At 47.1% G+C, this 23,850-nt stretch overlaps 1 protein-coding gene across 2 annotated transcripts in view; it reads right to left on the reverse strand.

Moving 5' to 3' along the window:
- Positions 1 to 23,850, reverse strand: part of cers3a (ceramide synthase 3a) — a 106,602-nt gene that overhangs the window by 34,524 nt on the left and 48,228 nt on the right. For both annotated transcript variants that reach the window (XM_078241592.1, XM_078241594.1), the window contains exons 5-9: positions 17,834 to 17,891; positions 14,487 to 14,537; positions 10,846 to 10,938; positions 7,680 to 7,808; positions 1,988 to 2,094 (exon numbers count right to left, since the gene is read on the reverse strand). In XM_078241592.1, coding sequence (XP_078097718.1) covers positions 1,988 to 2,094; positions 7,680 to 7,808; positions 10,846 to 10,938; positions 14,487 to 14,537; positions 17,834 to 17,891 — 438 coding nt within the window. The remainder of the gene's footprint in view (positions 1 to 1,987; positions 2,095 to 7,679; positions 7,809 to 10,845; positions 10,939 to 14,486; positions 14,538 to 17,833; positions 17,892 to 23,850) is intronic.

The following is a 23,850-nucleotide window of genomic DNA, read 5'->3' on the forward strand; positions in this document are numbered from 1 at the left end:
TACGAGTTCTTTGAGGAGGTAACAAGGAAGTTAGATAAAGGAGAACCAGTGGACATGATTTATTTAGATTTCCAGAAGGCCTTTGACAAGGTGCCACATAGGAGACTATTAAATAAGTTAAGAACCCATGGTGTTAAGGGTAAGATCCTGGCATGGATAGAGGGTTGGCTGAGTGATTGGCAGACAGTTGGGATAAAGGGGTCTTTTTCAGGATGGCAGCCGGTGACTAGTGGTGTGCCTCAGGGGTCAGTGCTGGGACCACAACTTTTCACAATATACATTAACAATTTGAAGGAAGGAACTGAAGGCACTGTTGCTAAGTTTGCAGATGATACAAAGATATGTAGAGGGACAGGTAGTATTGAGGAAGCAGGGGGGCTGCAGAAGGACTTGGACAGGTTAGGAGAGTGGGCAAAGAAGTGGCAGATGGAATACAATGTGGAAAAGTGTGAGGTTATGCACTTTGGAAGGAGGAATGGAGGCATAGACTTTTTTCTAAATGGGGAAATGCTTAGGAAATCAGAAGCACAAAGGGACTTGGGAGTCATTGTTCAAGATTCTCTTAAGGTTAACGTGCAGGTTCAGTCGGCAGCTAGGAAAGCAAATGCAATGTTAGCATTCATGTCAAGAGGGCTAGAATACAAGAGCAGGGATGTACTTCTGAGGCTGTATAAGGCTCTGGTCAGACCCCATTTGGAGTATTGTGAGCAGTTTTGGGCCCCATATCTAAGGAAGGATGTACTGGCCTTGGAAAAGGTCCAGAGGAGGTTCACAAGAATGATCCCTGGAATGAAGAGCTTGTCATATGAGGAACGGTTGAGGACTCTGGGTCTGTACACGGAGTTTAGAAGGATGAGGGGGGGGGGATCTTATTGAAACTTACAGGATACTGCGAGGCCTGGATAGAGTGGACGTGGAGAGGATGTTTCCACTAGTAGGAAAAACTAGAACCAGAGGGCACAACTTCAGGCTAAAGGGATGATCATTTAAAACAGAGATGAGGAGGAATTTCTTCAGCTAGAGAGTGGTGAATCTGTGGAACACTTTGCCGCAGAAGGCTGTGGAGGCCGGGTCATTGAGTGTCTTTAAGACAGAGATAGATAGGTTATTGATGAATAAGGAGATCAGGGGTTATGGGGAAAAGGCAGGAGAATGGGGATGAGAAAAATATCAGCCATGATTGAATGACAGAGCAGACTCGATGGGCCGAGTGGCCTAATTCTGCTCCTATGTCTTATGGTCTTATCATCAAATCTCAGTCAGACACCTGAATAGGGGGGTTCCACTGGTGGCTTCACCATTGCAAAGGCCAGCTTGGGCCAGAAACATCCAGTGGGTAAATTATAAAAACCATTTTAATTCTTCTTATGGTGAAGACCATAAGACATAGCAGCAGAAGTAGGCTATTCAGCCCATTGGGTCTGCTCTGCCATTCAATGAGTTCATGACTGATGGGATAATCCACTTTCCTGCTTTATCCCCATCACCCTCAATTCTCTTACTGATTAAAAATCTGTCTATCTCAGCCTTGAACATACTTAATGACCCAGCCCCTACTCTGCGGTAAAGAATTCCACAGATTCACTCCCCTCCGGGAGAAGAAATTTCTCCTCATCTCCTTAAATCTTGGGTCTTCATGATTAATGACTCTCCTCACTGGGAACAGTTTCCCTTGATTCTCGTTGTCAAATCCAGTCATGATTTTAAACACTTCCACTAAATCTTCTTTGTTCGAAGGAGAACAATCCCAGCTTTTGCCGTCTCTCCACATCACTGAAATCCCTCATCCCTGTCCTGACAATATTCTGTATGTTACATATTAAAATGTCTCTGTCTTTATAACGTAAAGCTGATTTGATTCATTTCAAGTGAATTTCTGTCGCGCTGCCTTTATTGAGCAGGGATCAGGAGGACAATGCTATCCAATAACTCTAAACCAACCCCTTACTGATGAAGCAAAGAAGGAAGAGCTTTTGGTGATACTGACCAGAATGGAAAGATGACGAGCCTGGTGATTATAAATACCACAGCGAATACGATGAACAGCGAGTTACAGACTGATTTCCGCCCAGCGTAATTAAGCATCTTGGCAAACTGTCAGAGAACAAGAGGATGAAGTGTAAATGGCTTTTGAAACGGCCAACGTTTCATGGTTCAGTCAGCACTTCAAATAATTAAATAACAGAGGAATTTCTGATAAAGAATAAAGAGTGGATTGCAGTGTGCAAGTGCAACTTCACTGGCTAACCTGAGGGCAGCAGTAATCTTTTAACCCACTGTTTAAACTGTACACAATCGGAACAGCTGCAATCAACCTGTGGAACTCTGCTAAGCTGCAAATTCCACCTGTTCAGGTCAGAGATCACCAAGCTGAAACACTGCCTCCGATATTCACAGGGTGGTGGCGGCTTCTTTGAAGGGGACGAGTTTGGACTTCTGCTTCTCTCCCTTTCACCGTTAGTTAAAGTAACAAGTTTATTTATTTATTAGTCACAAGTAGGCTTACATTCACACTGCAATGAAGTTACTGTGAAAATCCCCTAGTCGCCACAATCCCACGCCTGTTTGGGCACTGAGGGAGAATTTAGCATGGCCAATGCACCCTAACCAGCTGATTTATCCTACTCCTGGGAAAACCTGTGTCACAAATCAGCCCTTCAATTGCACTGAAGGAGTCCAATTTAAATCGGTAAAGAAACACTTGCCTCACGACCGTGGCACAATCTGGCATTCTTCATTATTTGGCAACGGGGGGCGGGGGCGAGTGTGCAGCCAGTTGCCTTCTGCATATTTTATTTTTTAAACTCCCCTTCCCTGACTCTCTCCCACCAATCACAGGGAGGAGGGTATTATATTGAGGCTATTATCTGTCTCCCACCCATCATGGGGGTGCATGGGGGAGGGGGTTATATTGAGGCCATTATCGCCACGGTTTTTCACCCTGATCTGCTCAGTGAACTGAGCATTTTCACTTCTGATTTCCGGTAGATTTTGCTGCTTTTTGTACTCGGACTGTACCGCCTGCTGAACCGAGGAAGTAAGAGTTTTAATTAAAACTCTTACTGTGTTTACCCCAGTCCAATGCCGGCATCTCCACACCATGACAACCGAGGAAGTCACAGGACTCAACCTCTGCGTCTGTCAGCTTTCAGTACGAAAAGTAAAATTTCAGCCCCACTCCTGTACATCTGCTACATGTCAGTACCATAGGTACTCAGTCCTGAAACAGAAATTTAAATCTCGCCTCGATAAAGGTAAGTAAGAAATCCCAATAAAACACCCGAAACAACTTCATTTACCTGTAGTTCTGGGGTCTTTTTACACCTCAGGATGTGGCCATTAGAATGAACCATGATGGGGGCAGGGACAGGTAGGCAGGTGTGGAAAGTCTGGTTATGTGTAACACACCTGAGATTCCTGCTGCTTTTAGCCTGGCTGTTGGCTCCACTCCAATTATGTCTCTCTGGATTCAAATAATGGGAAATTCTACACCCGACATTTCAAATGTGAATCTGCCACTGACTGTCCACCAGGCTGTTAATGTGAACAGTGTGTCTGCTCCGGGCTAACAGCTACAATCCTCTTCAGTTCACTATCCCCCGTCAGTAATCAAACTGATGGTGACCCCCTCACTGAATGAAGATCTGGCGTGGGCAGTGAGTGGACACAGCGAGGGCACAGGGTGGGCAGTGAGTGGACACAGCGAGGGCATGGGGTGGGCAGTGAGTGGACACAGCGAGGGCACGGGGTGGGCAGTGAGTGGACACAGCGAGGGCACGGGGTGGGCAGTGAGTGGACACAGTGAGGGCACAGGGTGGGCAGTGAGTGGACACAGCGAGGGCACGGGGTGGGCAGTGACTGGACAGAGCGAGGGCGGGCAGCGAGATCCCTCTTTCCGGACGCATTTCCATTTAGGTAATAATTTGCCGTTCGATTTCTTTGGCCAAAATGGATAACCTCACACTTATCCACATCAAACTCTATCTGCCAAATTTTGGCCCATTCTCCTAGCCTATCTATATACATCTGTAAAATCTTTGTCTCCTCTTCACTGCCTGCCTTCCCACCTATTTTAGGATCATCCACAAATTTTGTTATGTTACACTCTGTCTCTGCTTGAAGATCATTTATATAGATTGTAAATAGTTGAGGTCTGAGGGACTGACCCCTGCAGCAACTGCTGGTTACAATTCACCATGATGTGGAGATGCCGGCGTTGGACTGGGGTAAACACAGTAAGAAGTCTCACAACACCAGGTTAAAGCACAAGCCACTAGCTTTCGGAGCGCTGTTCCTTCATCAGGTGAGTGGGATTTCAGTCCACAAACAGGGAACATAAAGACACAAACTCAATTTACAAAATAATGGTTGGAATGCGAGTCTTTACAGGTAATCAAGTCTTAAAGGTACAGACAATGTGAGTGGAGAGAGGGTTAAGCACAGGTTAAAGAGGTGTGTATTGTCTCCAGCCAGGACAGTTAGTGAGATTTTGCAAGCCCAGGCAAGTCGTGGGGGTTACAGATAGTGCGACATGAAGCCAAGATCCCGGTTGAGGCCGTCCTCATGTGTGCGGAACTTGGCTATCAGTCTCTGCTCAGCAACTCTGCGTTGTCGTGTGTCATGAAGGCCGCCTTGGAGAACGCTTACCCGAAGATCAGAGACCAAATGCCCGTGACCGCTGAAGTGTTCCCCAACAGGAAGAGAACACTCTTGCCTGGTGATTGTCGAGCGGTGTTCATTCATCCGTTGTCATAGTGTCTGCATGGTCTCCCCAATGTACCATGCCTCGGGACATCCTTTCCTGCAGCGTATCAGGTAGACAACGTTGGCCGAGTTGCAAGAGTATGTACCGTGTACCTGGTGGATGGTGTTCTCATGTGAGATGATGGCATCCATGTCGATGATCCGGCACGTCTTGCAGAGGTTGCTGTGGCAGGGTTGTGTGGTGTCGTGGTCACTGTTCTCCTGAAGACTGGATAGTTTGTGACGGACAATGGTCTGTTTGAGGTTGTGCGGTTGTTTGAAGGCAAGAAGTGGGGGCGTGGGGATGGCCTTGGCGAGATGTTCGGCTTTATCAATGACACGTTGAAGGCTCCGGAGGAGATGTCGTAGCTTCTCTGCTCCGGGGAAGTACTGGACGATGAAGAGTATTCTGCCCGCTATGTCCCGTGTTTGTCTTCTGAGGAGGTCGGTGCAGTTTTTCGCTGTCAATCGATGAGTCGAGTGCCATATCCTGTTCTCACGTGAGAACACCATCCACCAGGTACACGGTACATACACTTGCAACTTGGCCAACGTTGTCTACCTGATACGCTGCAGGAAGGGATGTCCCGAGGCATGGTACATTGGTGAGACCATGCAGACGCTGCGACAACGGATGAATGAACACCGCTCGACAATCACCAGGCAAGAGTGTTCTCTTCCTGTTGGGGAACACTTCAGCGGTCATGGGCATTCGGCCTCTGATCTTCGGGTAAGCGTTCTCCAAGGCGGCCTTCACAACACACGACAACGCAGAATCACTGAGCAGAGACTGATAGCCAAGTTCCGCACACATGAGGACGGCCTCAACCGGGATCTTGGGTTCATGTCGCACTATCTGTAACCCCCACGACTTGCCTGGGCTTGCAAAATCTCACTAACTGTCCTGGCTGGAGACAATACACATCTCTTTAACCTGTGCTTAACCCTCTCTCCACTCACATTGTCTGTACTTTTAAGACTTGATTACCTGTAAAGACTCGCATTCCAACCATTATTTTGTAAATTGAGTTTGTGTCTTTATATGCCCTGTTTGTGAACTGAAATCCCACTCACCTGATGAAGGAGCAGCGCTCCGAAAGTTAGTGGCTTGTGCTACCAAATAAACCTGTTGGACTTTAACCTGGTGTTGTGAGACTTCTTATAATTCACCAGCCAGAGGAGGACCCATATATCCTGATCCTCTGCTTTCTGTCAGTCAGCTAATCCTCAATCCAATCTAGTTCTCTACCCCTAATGCCCTGAGATCTCACCTTCTGGATCTGTCTTTTCTGGGGCACTTGTCAAACGCCTTCTGGAAGTCTAGATATACCTCATCCACAGGTTCCCCATTACCCACCTTGCTGGTTTTGTCCTCAAAGAACTCAAGCAAGTTTGTCAAGCATGACTTTCCCTTCATAAAACCATGCTGACAACGGTGGATTGAGTTTTGTCTTTCCAAATGCTCAGTCATCTCCTTAATGATTGATTCCAGCAACTTCCCACCACAGAGGCCAAGCTAACCGGCCTATAGTTTCCTACTTTTTGCCTCTCTCCTTTTCTGAATAGGGGTATCACATTAGCGTGTTTCCAATCCACCGGGATCTTTCCAGAATCCAAGGAATTTTGAAATATCACAACTAATGCATCCACTATCTCTGTTGCCTCCTCCTTTAATAACCTAGGGTACAGGCCATCAGGTCCCGGAGACCTATATGCCTTTAATCCCATCAGTTTATTCAATACATTCTCCCTACTGATGGTTATTGCACCAAGTTCATCTGCATTAAATACAGGTTTTTAGAAAATCTTCATTATTCTCTACCATTAAGACAGAGGCAAAATATTGGTCCAGTGCCTCTGCCATCTCTGTGTTCCCCATTAATACTTCACCAGTATCATCATCTGAAGAGTTAACATTTACCTTAGCTCCTCGTATCCTCTTTATATACTTGTAAAAACTCACAGTAACTCCATGTGGGGTCTAACCAGGGTTCTGTATAGCTGCAGCATAACTACTGTGTCCTTATACTCCAGTCCTCTCGTGGCATTTTAAATATCTATGCACCTGAACCCCCAAGTCTCTTTGGACATTCACTGTATTTAACTTCACACCCTCTAGAAAGTTCTCAGATCTTTCCTTTTTCAGAACAAAATGAATAACCTCACACTTGCTTAGATTGAAATCCATCTGCCACAGTTTAGCCCATTCACCCAGCCTATCAATATCCCTTTGTAATTTCATACTACCATCTACACTGTCCACAAAGCCACCTAACTCTGTGTCATCAATAAATCTGGATATAAGACATCATATATGCCATTATCCAAGTCACTAATAAATGTGAATAATTGAGGCCCTTCACTCCCACATCCCCTTGCGATCCATTCCCCTCCAGAACCTACCATCAAATCCTGATTTCTAGAGTCACCCCATCCATGACTCCTCCTCCTCCAGCTTATCCCAGATCCCCAATCTGGAATGTGCCCCGTTCCCTATCCAGCAGCAAACAGCCACCTCCCAATCTGGATCTGGATGAGCAAGAGGCAAAACACCAATCAGATCCTGATGTTAAACAGAACCAGAGGAAAGCCCGATCTTCCGAACAAACCCCAACAGAAAACTAACTGCCCCACCCACCGCCAATCCTCCCACCGCCAACTCTCCCACCGCCAACCCTGCCACCGCCAACCCCTCCCATCCTGTTAACAGGGAGACCAGAGGGGCTGAAGCTACTTTCAGGCAGGGGGTCAGAATGGCTGAAAGACAGTCGGTGACCAATTTCCCACCAGCTGAGATCCTTCTCCATTGTACTCAGTAACAAGTCAAATCAAACTGATAGAAATGATCAGGCAGCCCGTGTTTCGAATGACTCCAAATATCTCAGTGGACAAGCAAGATACAGAACCGATATTTACATCTGTGAAAATTCACCTACCTCCAGTACGATGTCAGAGGAGTCGTGTGCAACCATCACCAGCGTTCCCACACGGATATAGTTAGCACACCAGGAGAAGCTTAGCAGGATGATGGTCGCCAAGTGATGAATTATTTGTTCTTTAAAATCCTAATCAAATAGTTAAAAGTAAAAGTTAATTTGTGTGAATGTGCCAGAAATATCGCACAATCAGCCTTGACCCAGTAAACATCACCGTGTCTGAGAGTACACAGAGTTAACTGGAAATCTGGACAGTCCAAATCCACGTAGCGCAGGAAACTGAGGCTTAGGTCCGGAGCCAACGCGACAGCCCTTCAGAAACGGTGGGTGGGACCCAATTCCAGGATTCTTGCCCCCATTCCGGTTTCAGACAGTGTGGATAAGAGTGCAGGCAGAGTCTGCACATAGCTCCTGCCCTTGCCGGCTCCATTGCGGTGGTTGCCAATTTAAATGCCCTAACAACCACACTGCAATTTTCTGGGGAGTCTGGCACCTTCTGAAAGTATATGTGGTTCACAGCACCTGAGAGGAGTCGTGAATCAAGGGAACCCCAGTCTCAAGTAATCAAAAGAAAACAGCCACCCCCTGGAATGCTTTGATTGACAAGCCATTTGATTTGAAATAGAAAAAGGGACATCTGTTCTTTCAATTTCAAAAATCCCCACTGAGCTGAGCCCATGATGAATGCTTGGCTGAGTTTCAGAAGCCGTAGACCCACTTATCTCAGTAAGGGGTTGTGTGCAAAGTTTGGTAGTTTTGCTAGGTTATTAATGGATTTGTGGTTTTTGATGTGGTTACTAAACAGATGTTTGTTTTTACAACTGAATGACCAATTTGGGGTTTTAAAGTTTTTATTGGGTCTATGGGTCTAGAGCTTTTAATTTAGGATGAAGTGTGTGCAAGTGATAACTCTATTAGATTCTTTTAATGTCTATCTCAAAATCATCCCATTGCTATTACAAGGCTTCTGAGGTCTGTCCATAATGGATACTGGGTGAGTAACTATGGACAATACGTGGTAGTGGTAGCTGGAGGTGGGGGGGAGGGGGGGGGAGTTGCAGGTGGTATGAGGTGGCATGGAATATGATGGGGAGTATAAAGGGCAGAGAGGGGCTCTGGGGGGGCTTCTGGATGTTGGGAGCAAGGGTTTTAAATCCTGACATCCATTATTACAACTGGGCCGATGTCCCAAGAGATGGCATGGACACAAAATATTTGTTCAGTCCTCATACCAAAAGCTACAAATTACATATCAGAAGTAGGGTAACCAATAGGTCAATAAAAATGTAGTACTTAAAAGTAATTAATATCAACAAAGAAAGATATCAGAGCAACTTAAGGGACTAAAAGCTGGCAAATCCCCAGGACCTGATGACCTACATCCTCGGGTTCTAAAGGAGATGGCTGCAGAGTTAGTGGATGCACTGATTCCCTTGGTTCGGGAATGATCCCAGTGGATTAGAAGTTAATAAATGTAACAACATTATTGGAGGAAGGAGAGAGAAAAGAGAAAACTATAGGCCAGTTAGTCTGACAGCTATTGGGAAAATGTTAGAATCTATTATTAGGGACATCTTAACAATACACTTTGAAAATCAAAGTACGATTAGACAGGGTCAATATGATTGGGAAATTGTGTTCGACAAATTTAGAGTTTTTTGAAGATGTAACTGGTAGGGTAGATAAAAGGGAACCAGTAGTTATAGTATACTTAGATTTCCAAAAGGCACTCAATAAGGGCTGCATAAAAGATTCATAAGCAAGATACCTTGGGGGGTAATATATTTGATTTGCTTGATTATTGTCACATGTAGTGAGATACAGTGAAAGGTATTGTTGGATGTGCTGTATTCGGATTTTCAGAAGATTGTTGCTGAGGTCCCACACAAAAGAATAGTAAACAAAATCAGAGCACATGGGATTGGGCTGGGAATTGGTTAGCAGACAGAAAGCAGAGAGTAGGAAGAAACAGTTCATTCTTGTAGTATGGATAGAGGATTAGTTAACAGACAGGATGCAGAGAGTAGGAAAAAATGGGGCTTTAGGAAGTTAGCAGGTGTGACTTGTGGAGTGCTGCAAGGATTGGAGCCTGGGTCTCAACTGTTTGCAAACTATGTTAATGGCTTGGATGGAGAGACGGAGATTAATAGATGAGCCAGATTGGAATGGAAGCCATTTAATCAGGTGCTGTTTAGAGGGCCAATATTTCAAAGAGACACTGTTTAAAAAGATGCTGTTTAAAAGAAATAATTTGATTTGATTTATTATTGTCACATGTATCAGTGTACAGTAAAAAGTATTGTTTCTTGTGCGCTATACAGACAAATCATACCGTTCATAGAGAAGGAAACGAGAGAGCGCAGAATGTAGCGTTACAGTCATAGCGAAGGTGTAGAGAAAGATCAACTTAATGCAAGGTACGTCCTTTCAAAAGTCTGATGACAGCAGGGAAGAAGCTGTTCTTGAGTTGGTTGGTACGTGACCTCACACTTTTGTATCTTTTTCCTGACGGAAGAGAGAGTGTCTGGGCTGTGGGTCCTTAATTATGTTGGCCATAAAGTGATAATGTTTATTGGAGCACTGTTCTAAGGGTTGTTGTTTAAAGTGATGTTATTTAAGGGAATGATGTTTAAAGAAATATTGTTGCTCTTTTGTGAAATCCAATGAAGAGCCGAGTTCGAGGATCAGCCATGGAGCCGGTTCTGAGGACAGGTCACAGGCTGAAGCTGCTGGTGACTGGCTTGTTACATCATTGACCCAGTTACATCAATACTGGGAATGGAAGCTCTCAGACTGCCTCTGTCAGTCAGTGTTATTCAGAGTAATGCACTTTTCCCCAGTCATTGGCTTTAGCCTCACATAATGAAGCATCAGCTGAAAGATGATGCAGTGCTCTCAGGACGTGACCAATGGCATCACCATCCTGTATGTCACCCTGGTTCCAATGTTTCTTCACAAGTGGAGGCCATTCAGCCCTTTGAGCCTGTACTGTCATTCTGTATCTGAACTCCATATACACAATTGCTTCATTAATCCTTAAAATGCTTAATGTAAATCAATCTTAGTTTTGAAACTTCCAATTCAACCCCAGCCTGAACACCTTTGTGTCGAAAAACAAAGTCTGGATATCACAATGAACCAATCGTAATGATTCAAAAAATCTTACCTTCCTTTTTACATCTGATGCAATACTGAATAATAGTGACCAATAGAAACTCAACTCGCTGATATAATACCAATATTGGGATGGTAACAGTGTCTGTGAGAATAAAGACAGTCGTCAATCCAGCACCATTCCTCGAACTGAGTAACAACATGTTCAATATTACACACCCAATCAGAACAGTGGATGAAGCTTACACACTGTTCCTCAGCTCACTATGAAGCTGGTCATTTTCTGCATTGTTTTTAAGCAAACAACATTGAAAGAAGAAGGTTAAAATCACACTCAGGAGATGTAGCAGCTATGGAGTAGGCCCATGGCATTTTAATCTATATTCAGCCAGATGTTGATTCCAGTGGTGCCAATCCTGATTGCCAATCACTTGAGTACGAGACTGACAAAGAAACACAGAGTGTAAATCTGGATGGGGTGGCTCTGAAAATCAGAATTTGATGGTAGGTTCTGGAGGGGAACAGATTGCAAGGGGACGTGGGAGTGAAGGGCCTCAATTATTCATATTTATTAATGACTTGGATAATGGCATATGTAATTAGATAGATAGAATCAACAGTGCAGAAGGCGGCCATTTGGCCCATCGAGTCTGCACCGACAACAATCTCACCCAGGTCCCATCCCCGTAATCCCACACATTTACCCTCCTAATCCCCCTGACACTAAGAGGCAATTTAGCATGGCTAATTCACCTAACCCGCACATCTTTGGACTTTGGGAGGAAACTGGAGCACACGGAGGAAACCCACGCAGACACAGGGAGATTGTGCAAACCCTGCACAGACAGTGACCCAAGCCGGAAATTGAACCCGGGTCCCTGGCGCTGTGACGCAGCAGTGCTAACCACTATTCTACCGTGTAGATTTGTTGATGACACAAAGTTAGGCAGCATTGTGGACAGCATAGATGGTAGCAGGAAATTACAAAGGGATATTGATAGGCTGGGTGAATGGACTAAACTGTGGCAGATGGATTTCAATCTAAGCAGGTGTGAGGTTATTCATTTTGGACTGAAAAAGGAAAGACCAGAGAACTTTCTAGATGGTGTGAAGTTAAACACAGTGAATGTCCAAAGAGACTGGGGGGGGACGGTGGCGATTCAGGTGCGTAGATTTAAAATGCCACAAACAAGTGCAGAAAATAATCGCAAGGCTAATGGGTTAACATTATGGAAGCTGCTCTATGTTGTATTTAACTGACCCCTGTACAGGGTGGACAATCCCGGTCACCAGGTTCAGACACAACCACAGCTTCCAAAGCTCCCCCCAGTTCCACATCAATCAGTGACTCGGAGCAGACAGAATGAAACATCCTCACAACACAAAGCCCGCTGACTGTAATCTCAGATCGGAATCAGCAGGTTAATCTGAACCAACCCTGGCTGCTTTCGGCTGAAAGGATTGGCCACAATGCTAGTTCCACACGAGGTTACCCTCCACTGGAGTCAGTGTGTCATCGGAAGGCAAAATAGGCAATCCACCCACTCCCATGGGATTCGTGCCTGGACAGAGCTTCCAATCACATCACGGTTACCCGACATCTCGATGATTTGGCAGCAGCTAGAGCAACGTGAATTTCCAGACATGTCAATGGCATCAGAGAAAGAACACGGTGGCCTTAGACCTCCATCATTAAATTAAAGAGCAAGGGATGGGGAGGGGCAGAGAGCAAGGGGTGGGGGGCAGAGAGCAAGGGGTGGGGGGGGGGGCAGAGAGAGAGAAAGAGGGAGAGGGAGAGACAGCACTCGGGGGCAGTGGGCATGCGGTCTTATCAGTTGTCTGTCAAGATCCGGCACAAAGGATTATGGGATGGCAGTGGAAAGACAAATGGTCGAAGTTGTATCCTGAGTTTGTTTATATCAAAATGGGAGGGAGCGACAAGGCCTCAGTTAAACATTTCATCTAGAGGAGGGCACTGCTGACAATGTTGCACTCCCTCAGTACGGAACAGTAACTGAGGCAGTTAGGAGAATCATATAACGATGATTTGTAGAATAATCAAGAATAAAAAGTTCTCGTTATGAATTAAGGCTGAATTTTAACTTGCAAACATATGGAAGGTTCTGAGGTAGTAAGGAGTGTGGATTTGTTTGGGGAGTTAGAAACCAGGATACAGACTAAGGACTATCAGAAGAAGAATGAAAGCGGAAATTGTACAGATTGTTTTTCACGCAGGCTATTAATTAGAAATTGAGAATAGTTCTCCCACACACAATGACATAGAAAACAGAGCAACCGGAACCACATGGTGAAGGAAATGTTCCCTACCGGAACACTGCCTATGGCACATCTGATATTGGGCCCTGGACTCCAGCCCCCTTCAACTGACACGTTGTGGACACAATGTGTGAGTCCAGGCAGCTCACTGGCAAAGGGAACAAGACAAATGAGTCACTGTGACCCCAGTAACCCTCAACTAAGTCCTTCATTGGTGAGGGGTGACCATTAAGGGTAGCAGGAACAATAGTCAGGGGGAAGGATATCAATCGGCAATGATCTGGGACAGCAGAGACCATGACGAGAGAGAGGTCAGTGACTGCAATGGGGATGGGATTGGTATAAAGGTAGCAATGGGGTTTTTTGGGGGGGCGGGGGGCATGCGGTGAGTAGTAGCCCAAGAGGTTTTAATGTGGGGTTAGGAAGAGGATTCTCTCCTTTACATTCAGGTCAGTATATCTGAAGCTGCTACTCCAACTACCTCAGGACACACTAATATTCTGGGGAGAGTCCCAAACAGATGTGCACAGAGTTTAACATTATTGCTAAGGAGAGTTCAGAGTTTCTCAGCAATGTCTGGGTCACAGTGTCTGAGAAATAGCCAGTGATGCAGAGCTCCTGGCAGTTGTGGATCAGGATGTGGAGATGCCGGCGTTGAACTGGGGTAAACACAGTAAGAAGTCTCACAACACCAGGTTAAAGTCCAACAGGTTTATTTGGTAGCAAAAGCCACTAGCTTTCGGAACTAGCTTTAGTTGTGGATCAGTCCAGAGTCTACTGCCTCAAGGCAGTCCAACAACACCACCCTCGTCCAAAGCAGCAAGACCAGCATCGAGGCGCTAACCTCAAAACCAGCTCCACTGGACAGCACATATCACTTGTATGTCAGGTTCCTAAAGCAACCGTCCCACTAGGAACTTGGTTGTGGCGGAGACTCCCAGGAAGACAGTGAAATGCTTTGCTGAAGAGATCAAACTTCTCTTGCCGACTGGTGGGAAACCCCGGCTCGTGACTGAACACAATGGAGAAGGTTCAAAATGGAGAAGTTTCATTCGGGAAGGCAGGGGACACATCGCGGGACTTTGGGAGCGTACAGACACAAAGTCGAGGCATCAGAGGGAGCAAACGTCCGAACGATCCTTCTGCCCCACACTTCCAGAACCACTTGCCCCACATGTGACAGAATCTGTAGATCAGGCATTGGACTGATCAGCCACCTCAAAACCCATCAAACCAGAGTCGAAGCAAGTCACCTCCACCCTGAGGGAGTGCCTGAGAGAGAGAGCAGTTTCACAAACACCTTCAGTGCTAACTGCACCAAGAGGAAAGCTGAACCTTTGACAATTACCAACACAAGGATTTGAAAGTGGGCAGAAACCACGCAATTAGCGGCTCAGCAGTTAAAAGTAAACTCACCTGTTTGGGATATCCTACCCACACCTCCCACGTATCATAAAACCATGGTTTCTACAAAAGAATAGGAAAATACAGCATGGACAGCATTAATCAAAAACTCCGATAACCTGTGTGTAGACAGTATTAGAATAAATATCAGCTAAACCTTCCTTTACACTCAAAATACCAGAGAAAGAACAAACTAGTAATTCTATAATACCTGTCACTTCCTCACAACGTGCCATGTCTTTACAGTCAATTAATAAGTTTAAACTACAGCGCACTCGCCACCCACCACAAGGGTCATAGAATCATAGAATCCCTACAGTGCAGAAGGGGGCCATTTGGCCCATCGAGTCTGCACCAAGCACAATCCCACCCAGGCCCTATTCCCGTAATCCCACATATTTACCCTGCTAATCCCCTGACACTAGAGTCAATTTCGCATGGCCGATCAACTTTCCTGCACATCTTTGGACTGTGGGAGGAAACTGGAGCACCCGGAGGAAACCCACGCAGACACGGGGAGAACGTGCAAACTCCACACAGACAGTGACCGGAGGCTGGAATTGAAGCCAGGTCCCTGGCGCTGTGAGGCAGCAGTGCTAACCCACTGTGTCACTGTGCCACCCTGGGTCCCTGGCGCTGTGAGGCAGCAGTGCTAACCACTGTGTCACTGTGCCACCCAAGGGTGTTGAATAATGGAGAATCTGATGATATCGCTGCTGTGCCAGTTGATTATAGGCAGCCCCTTTCCTGCTTCTGTCAGCAATTCGAGCTCATCAACCCTCGCTATACTGCAAAAGTAGATTTCAATTCAAAGACATGAATTCAGTGGAGATTCCTGTAGCTGCTTGCAGTACTGGAGCGATTCTCCCAAAAATGCTGAATTGGCGGGAAAACTGGTCTAGATCATGACTGCTTTTTTAGTGCAACTTCAGACCTGAATCTCCCCACTCTGTGCAATGCAGAGGTCCCAATCGAGCCGGGACTCCCCACAGTGCTGCCCCTCCCGACACCACCATGACCCGATCGCGGCCCCTATGACAATTCCCAGGTCAGCCTCGACGCCCCCATCTCCCCCCCGAGTCCTGGAGTGCCCCGATCTCCAGGCTCCCCCCTCCCCCTGCCAGCAATGGTGATCCCCCCACCCCCCCCACCACAGCAGGCCCCCTTCCCCTCCCTGACCCGCTCCCTCCCCCCCCCCCCCCCCCCCCGCTGCAACCCCAGAGGCACACCCCCCTGGCAGGAGGCAGACCCCCGCCCCCCCCCCCCCGGCAGAGCACACCTCACCCCGATCACTGGCCTCCCTCCAGCCCAGACCGAACACCATGCAGAGTGGCAGCGGGACCCCCCCACCCCCACCGATCACCCCCGAGGCCCCACCCACAATAGGCCCCGCCAACCCTTGACACTGCCCGATGCCTGCTGGGCAGTGCCAAGGTGCCCCCTGGGTGTGGGCACTTTGCCCCTTGGGCAGTGCCAGGGTTACAGACTGGCACTACCAGGGTGCCCATGCCCAGCGGGCACCAACTCCCGCCGCCCGACACCCTAGGGGGCCCCGATTGCCCCCTCCCCCTTTACTCTGGCGGGGTCTCCCGCTAGCTCCCGAACATGGAGAGCTACTCTAAATCCCAACGGAGTGAAATACTCCTGGCAGGGTGGGAGATGCTATCGGGCTTTGCAAGTTCTGTACCAAGCCCGATAATCACATTAAAATAGATTTAAAATACATTTAAAAACAGATTTAAATCACTTACCTCTCTTCCCACCGGTTTCCAGCACCGTCCCGACTGCGACTGTTCTCCGGCTCTGGGACAGTCCCGCGAAATGGCCGACATGCGCATCTCCCGACCCAACCTGCCAGAAAATTTGCGGGTCGCGATGGCAGAATTGCCCCCACTGTCTCTTGTACCCCAGAAAAGAAAGGGGTCTCTGGACGGTAACGTAACGATGCAAACTGGCTGCTATGCCAACCACCCCTTGCTTCCCAGATGTGTACCAAAGGTTGGGTGTCCTCTACATCAGATCCAGGGTGGTTTAAACAATGAAAACTTCCGAGTACCTTACCTAAGGGAGTTCTGAGGTGGAACCAACAGAGTCTCATTAATGTGGAGAGATCAGGAATTTCGTAATCGGGGGGCGATTCTCCCATCGCGAGCCGCACATTTTCTGGCGGGTCGGGAGATGCGCATGAATCACGAGTTCCCGACACATTCACATCTCCCAGAGCCGGAGAACAGTCGCAGTCGGGACGGTGCTGGAAACCGACGGGAGGAGAGGTAAGTGATTCAGATCTTTTTAAAATGTATTTTAAATCTATTTTAATGTGATTATCGGGCGTGGCATGGAACTTGCCGGGCCTGATAGCATCTCCCACCCCGCCAAGAGTATTTCACTCCGGTGGGGTTTGGAGTAGCTCCCCACGCCCGGGGAACTAGTGGGAGACCCTGCTAGGGTGAAGGGGCAAGGGGCAGGGAGATGGTGCCTCCTGGGCATTGGCACCCTGACAGTGCCAGCCTGTGCCGCCAACACTGCCCAAGAGGCAAAGTGCCCATGCCCAGGGGGCACCTTGGCACTGCCCATCGGGTGGTGCCAAGGGGGTGGAGCCTATTGTGGGAAGAGCCTAGGGGGCGATTGGTGGGCATGGGGGCGTCTCAATGCCACTCTGGATGAGGATCGGTCTGGGCTGGAAGGAGGCCAGTGATCAGGGTGGGCAGGGGGTGGGTCTGCTGGGGTGAGGGGAGATCGCCACTGCTGGGTGTGGGGGGCTGGACATCGGGGCGCTCGGGGATGGGAGGGTGGGGAGGGGGGGTTGGGGCTGGCCAGGAATTGTTGTGGGGACCGTAATAGGGCCGTGGGGGAGGGGGGTGGAAAGGGGCAGCACTGAGGGGGCCCCGGGTTGGCCAGCAAACGGGGAGACTGACAGATCATGACCACTGCACATGCGCAGAGTTCCGGAACTGTCAGACTCCGGCACGAATAGGCCCCGCTCCCCGGGTTTTTAATGATATTCACGATTATGACCTCTGGAGATTCAGGTCTGAAGTTGCACTGAAAAAACAGTTGTAATCTAGACCAGTTTTCTTGCCAATTCAGCACTTTTGGGAGAATCGCCCCCCCCCCCAGGGTTCAGGTTGAAAAACCACAATCGCCAGCCAAAATCTCCAACTGTTGCACCTGGTGAGGGAGGTTGCCTATTGATGGGTGGTAAATATACCACCTGAATATTAACTCCTGTCCTGTCGAGTTCCTGCCAGGGTGAACTCGCCCTGAATGTATCAAAATTAACCAAGACTAAAACTCAAGCACATGGAGTTGCCACTGTACGTTCACTACGTGTCAAATCCTGCAGTGAAAATACTCACATCAATGAGGACAGCAACGCCACCAGTAAATGCCAGGAGATAAAATGTACATCGCCAGCTAGAAAACAAACCATTTATATCGTCAAATAATTTCCGTACAAAACCACACTGACTGCAATGAGAAAGTGCTCATCATTCACAGTGCACAAGAGGAGGCCATTCAGCTCAATGCTGCCTCTTTGAAAGCACTATCCCATTGGCCCACTCCCTAAGCCCTGTCCATTGATATCAGTGCAAGACACCAAGTCCAGACCAAACTGCTACTGAGGAATCGAGGACACAGAGTCCGTGGCACATTTTGGCCACAAGGTTTCTCTGCTCTGCCTGTGGATCCCAGAAATCTGAAGCAGGAAAGGCACTTGGAGCATCAACGTACTCAGGATAGTGGATCTTTCCTCAAAGGCTGTGGTGCAGATACTATTGGAAGAGACTGAGACCTAGGGTCAGGGGTCGAAGGGTGGGAATGGGCAGTGCATTACAATTAACATCTCCACCCTGCAGGAAAAGCAACATTAAAGCTGAGGTGCTATCCCCCCCGCCCCACCCCCCCCCTCCCCCCTCCTTCTCATCAGTTCCCCTCACATCAATCGGTCACCTCCTCCCTGATCCATCTCTGTCTCCGTCTCCCCTCCTTTCCGCAATCAGGTGACTTCTACTTTGAGTGTCCCTATCCGTATCCTATTCGATATCACCACTTTCTCCTCGGTTGTGGTCTTCTTTTGGCCACAAATTTATGATTTATATATGTTTATTTTATTGGCTTTATCAAAGTGTGGTTTATCTTTGGATGGGAATGTAATGGATAGAATTGACAGAACGTCAGCGGGTGAATCTTTCACACAAACTTCTTTCCACCCCGTTTCATCGCACTCCATCAGCATATCCTCCATTTCTCCTCCTCATGTTTATCTAGTTTCCCCATTAACCTCACCATGGTAACCAACTCCACAACTGCGCTTTTTCAAATAAAAGATATTTTTCCAGAATTCCTTGTGGATATATTGGTGACTGTCTTATATTTACGAAGACAAGAGGAAGCTTTTTCTCAACAACTATCCAACTGAACTCTTCAGAATTTGGAAGGCCTTGGGCAGGTGAGCCCCCAATCTCGTTTCCAAAGCAGCGCCCCACTCCATCAATGGAGAAAGATAAAACACGAGGGGAAATATTCAGATTTAAAGGACTGCTGCCTCGGTGTGTCTGTGCAACAAGGAAAGAAGCATTGCTTAAGCAATTGGGACAAATGGGAGAACAGTGGGAAATAGCAAACACAACATAAATATGGACATAAGCAAGATCATGAGAAGGCCAAGATAAAGGCACAAAAGGGGATTTGGGCGAAATTAACTGGACAGAAAAGTTAGCAAGTGTCAAAATTTTCAAATATGAAATGTATAGAGTGCAAAATAAACATTTTCCTAATGAGGATGCATCAAAGTGTAGGCGGAGAAACTACTCCTTGTCACACCCATTGTCTCAGTTCAAGTGGAGGGGACGAAGCTGAAGGTGTGATCTCCCAGAGATACAGAGGCTGCCATGTTGGTAATAGTTGGTTCAATGCCTGAAGCAGGCATTACCCGGTAACAGAGAAACAGCAACCCCCCCCCGCCATATCATAGAAACCCTACAGTGCAGAAAGAGGCCATCTGGCCCATCGAATCTGCACCGAACACAATCCCACCCAGGCCCTCCCCCCATATCCCTACATATTTATCCGCTAATCCCTCTAACCTACGTATCTCAGGACACTAAGGGCAATTTTAGCATGGCCAATTAACCTAATCCGCACATCTTTGGACTGTGGGAGGAAACCAGAGCACCCGGAGGAAACCCACGCAAACACGAGGCGAATGTGCAAACTCCACACAGACAGTGACCCAAGCCGGGAATCGAACCCAGGTCCCTGGAGTTGTGAAGCAGCAGTGCTAACCACTGTGCTACCGTGCCGCCCTGCTAACCACTGTGCCACCTGGGATATCCTTTTATCCCAAGAGCTATGTCTAATTTCTTCTTGAAATCAGACAATGTTTTGGCCTCAACTACATTCTGTGGCAGTGAATTCCACACATTCATCACCCTCTGGGTGAAGAAATTTCCCCTCACCTCAGTTCTAAAAGGTTTACCTCTTATCCTCAAATTATGAGCCCTAGTTCTGGACTTTCCTACCATCGGGAACATTCTTTCTGCATCTACCCTGTCTAACCCTGTTGGCTCACATTAGCTTCCCTCCAATCTGTAGGAACTATTCCAGAGTCCAAAGAATTTTGGAAAATAGCCACAAATGGATCTACTAGTTCCAGGGCCACTTCCTGAATTAAGGACCCCACGCACCCTGGACATTCTCTCTTCCACCTTCTTCTGTCGGGAAAATGATACAAAAGTCTGAGGACACGTACCAACCGACTCAAGAACAGCTTCTTCCCTGGTGCCATCAAGACTCTTCAATGGACCTACCTCACATTAAGTTTATCTTTCTCTACACCCTAGCTATGACTGTAACACTACATTCTGTACTTTCTCCTTTCTTTCTCTACGAATGGCATGCTTTGTCTATATAAGCACGCAAGAAACAATACTTTTCACCGTATACTAATACATATGACAATAACAAATCAAATCAAATTAAGTACTCTGGGATGAAGATTATCAGGACTTGGGAATTTATCCACCTTCAATCCCATCAATTTCCCCAAAACCATTTCTCTACTAATGCTGATTTCCTTCAGCTCCTCACTAAAACATGTTTCTCTCAACACTTCTGGCACATTATTCATGTCTTCCTTTGTGAAGACTGAAGGAAAGAATGAATTTAATTCCTCAGCCATTTCCTTATTCCCCGTTATGAATTCTCCTGTTTCTGACTGTAAGAATTTTGTCAATCTTTTTCCCTTTACATACCTATAGAAACTTTTACAGTCAGTTTTTATGTTCCTCGCTAGATTACTTTCATACACTATTTTTCCCTTCTTAATGAACCCCTTGGTCCTCCTTTGCTGAATTTTAAACTGCTCCCAATCATCAGGCCTATTACATTTTCTTGCCAATTTGTAGCTTCTTCCTTGAATCTGATACTGTCGCTAATTTCCCTTGTAAGCCATGGTTTGGCTACAATTTCCTTGGCTACAATTTCCTTACCACTCTTGTGCCAAACAGGAATAAACAACTTCTGGAGTTCACCTATTCATTCTTTAAATGTCTGCCATTGCCTGTCCACTGTCTTTCCTTTCAGTAATGTTTATCAGTCCATCACGGCCAATTCATACCATCATAATTTCCTTTATTGAGATTCAGGACCCTGGTCTCAGAATCAACTACATCACTATCCACCTTGACAAAGAATTCTACCATATTATAGTCTCTCGTCCCCAAGGGTTCCCTCACAACTAGATTGCCCACTAATATACCAATAAATATAAATGTAAATATACTAATCAGGGGCTAGTTAGGAAGCTGCCGATGGAAATCTAATTTATTTCAGTTCGTTCATTGTGGAACCAGGATTGACTCCTTCTCGCTCCAAAACAACTGAGGGGAGAGACTAGGGGAAACATATTTACCCAAAGGGCTGTTGGAGCACGGAATACTTTGCCATAGAGTGGCTGAGGTCGTTTAACAAAAATGTGGATATTTATTTATCTGGAGGAAGATAGAGGGCATGGGGAGAGAATGGGATAGTAGGATTAGTTCTGGATTGTTCTTGCAAAGTTCTGACACAGATTTGATGGGTCGAATGGCCTCCTACTTACCATAGAACCATAGAAACCCTACAGTGCAGAAGGAGACCATTCGGCCCATCGAGTCTGCACCGACCACAATCCCACCCAGGCCCTACCCCCATATCCCTACATATTTACCCACTAATCACTCTAACCTACATATCTCAGGACACTAAGGGGCAATTTCAGCACGGCCAATCAACCTAACCCACACACTTTTGGACTGTGGGAGGAAACCGGAGCCCCCGGAGGAAACCCACGCAGACACGAGGAGAATGTGCAAACTCCACACAGACAGTGACCCAAGCCGGGAATCGAACCCAGGTCCCTGGAGCTGTGAAGCAGTAGTGCTAACCACTGTGCTACCGTGCCGCCCCCTTGCGAAGTAAACCTTTGTGGTTCTATGATTTTCTTCCCAGTTTGCTCCTGTGCATTCTCTCTCTGGGTCAGTGGGTAGAGATAGGTAACCATCTCCCAGGCCCAGTAAAAGTCATTCTCCGGAAGGTATCTTGGTATCACCTTTGAACCCATTGCTTGTGGCATGCTTCTAAGCTTGCATTGGGTAATGTCCGCCATGTCAATGCTTGCTGCTGCTGACACATTCACGTGATGAGTGAGAGGCTCAGCATGAACGTACGCCTCTGCTGATTCACTGGATGTCACCGAGACAATTTCCCAGCACAGTGAGTGTACTGCCTCTGGAGTCCAGTGCAGGCATTGGGATTCCTTACTGTGTCCCCAAGACAGGGAGTGGGTCAGGATTTGTAGTCCACTATCCAGTTATCTCTGCTCTTGTGGTGATGAGAATAGGACTGGTGTTGGTTGTAATGTCACCAACAGTCAGACATTGCTGACACTTGCTGTGAAGATTTGGGCATAAAGGCAAGGTAAAGAACACATTCCTGTGTGACTGTGTCCAGTACAAGGCAGCAATGTTGCAGGAATACGGGGAAAAAAATCTGTGCACTTAATTATTCAAACTACTAAAACTACCATTACGGGAGATAGCTCCACACTAACTCTCCCATTTTGATCTCAATAAATCATAGATTTAATTTTGAAACATAAGGAATCTGATATCACTTTTGAGCAGATGCTCCGAGATTAATGCACAGCTTGCTACAATGAAGAGGAAATTCACAGATTTGAGGTCAGATCAAATGTCCCGATTTGGCTTAATCTTCCTCTGAATGATGACACCGCACTGTTCCAATTGCTAATTTATGGTCACAGATTGTGCGCAGATTATCCAATTTTCTTGTGCAAACTAACATTGACTTTTATTGTCACTTTATTGTATAGTTTATGTGCTACGAGCCATAAAACCTCCTTCCGAGAAAACCACTTAACAGCTCCCTCTTTCAGAGCCCAGCCACTGAAATGTCCAACATCACCAGGTTAATCCAGCAGGAATGACACAATCCCCATAGTGGGAGAGGAGGGGGAGAGCGGCCTCTGCTGCCAACGCAAAATACCCTGAGTGCCCAGCCTGATTTGCACCATAACCGACACTGTGGCTTGAGATAAAAAACCTGAACATGGAATAAAACATGCCGCCAATTCTCGATTGCTTGTGTTGTGGTCTGGGCTGCGCCAGTCACCTCACTGCCCCCCAGCCCCCCCAAGTGGAGGGGCGTGGGGAAGAAGGGGCGGGGCGGGGATGGGTTCAGGGAAGCTGCTTAGGGCCTGGGCAACTGAATCAAACCACTAGAGGAGGAGCCAATTCACGAGTGCAGAATTAGAGGAGGGAGATGGCAGTGGATTGCGGGACCGGAGGGGATTGAGTAGACTGGGAGGGACGAGGCTAGGGAGGGAATTGAAAACTAGGATGAGAATTTTAAAGCTCTGACTGGAACTCAGTGTAGGTCACTGAGCACAGGGGTGATAGGGGAACAGTGCAACTTGAAGGGACAAGACACAAGCAGCAGTTTTGAATGAATCTGAGGGTTTAGAATGCGGGAGAGCAGCGAGGAAGTGCTTTGGAATAGTCACATCCAGAGGTAATGGAGGCAAGGGTGAGGGATTCAGCAGCGGATAAGCTGAGACAGGACAAAACTGGGCAAAGTTATTGGAAATAGGCAGTGTTAGTGATGGTGGGAGCAGGAGACCGGAAGATAATCTCAGGATTAAAGGTGACAAACAGGTTGAGTTAATCTGAGACTGTTGTTAGGGAACAGGATGGAGTCGATAACTAGGGAACAGGGTGTGAAGCAGGGAGCGGACTTCAGACTTCTCAGTATTGAATTGGATGACATTTTTGCTCCTTCAGCCAGACAGTGGGAGCGTTAAGAGAAGGCGGTG

The sequence above is a fragment of the Mustelus asterias genome, chromosome 24 (genome assembly GCF_964213995.1).
Source record: "Mustelus asterias chromosome 24, sMusAst1.hap1.1, whole genome shotgun sequence".
In the NCBI taxonomy this organism is placed as follows: domain Eukaryota; kingdom Metazoa; phylum Chordata; class Chondrichthyes; order Carcharhiniformes; family Triakidae; genus Mustelus; species Mustelus asterias.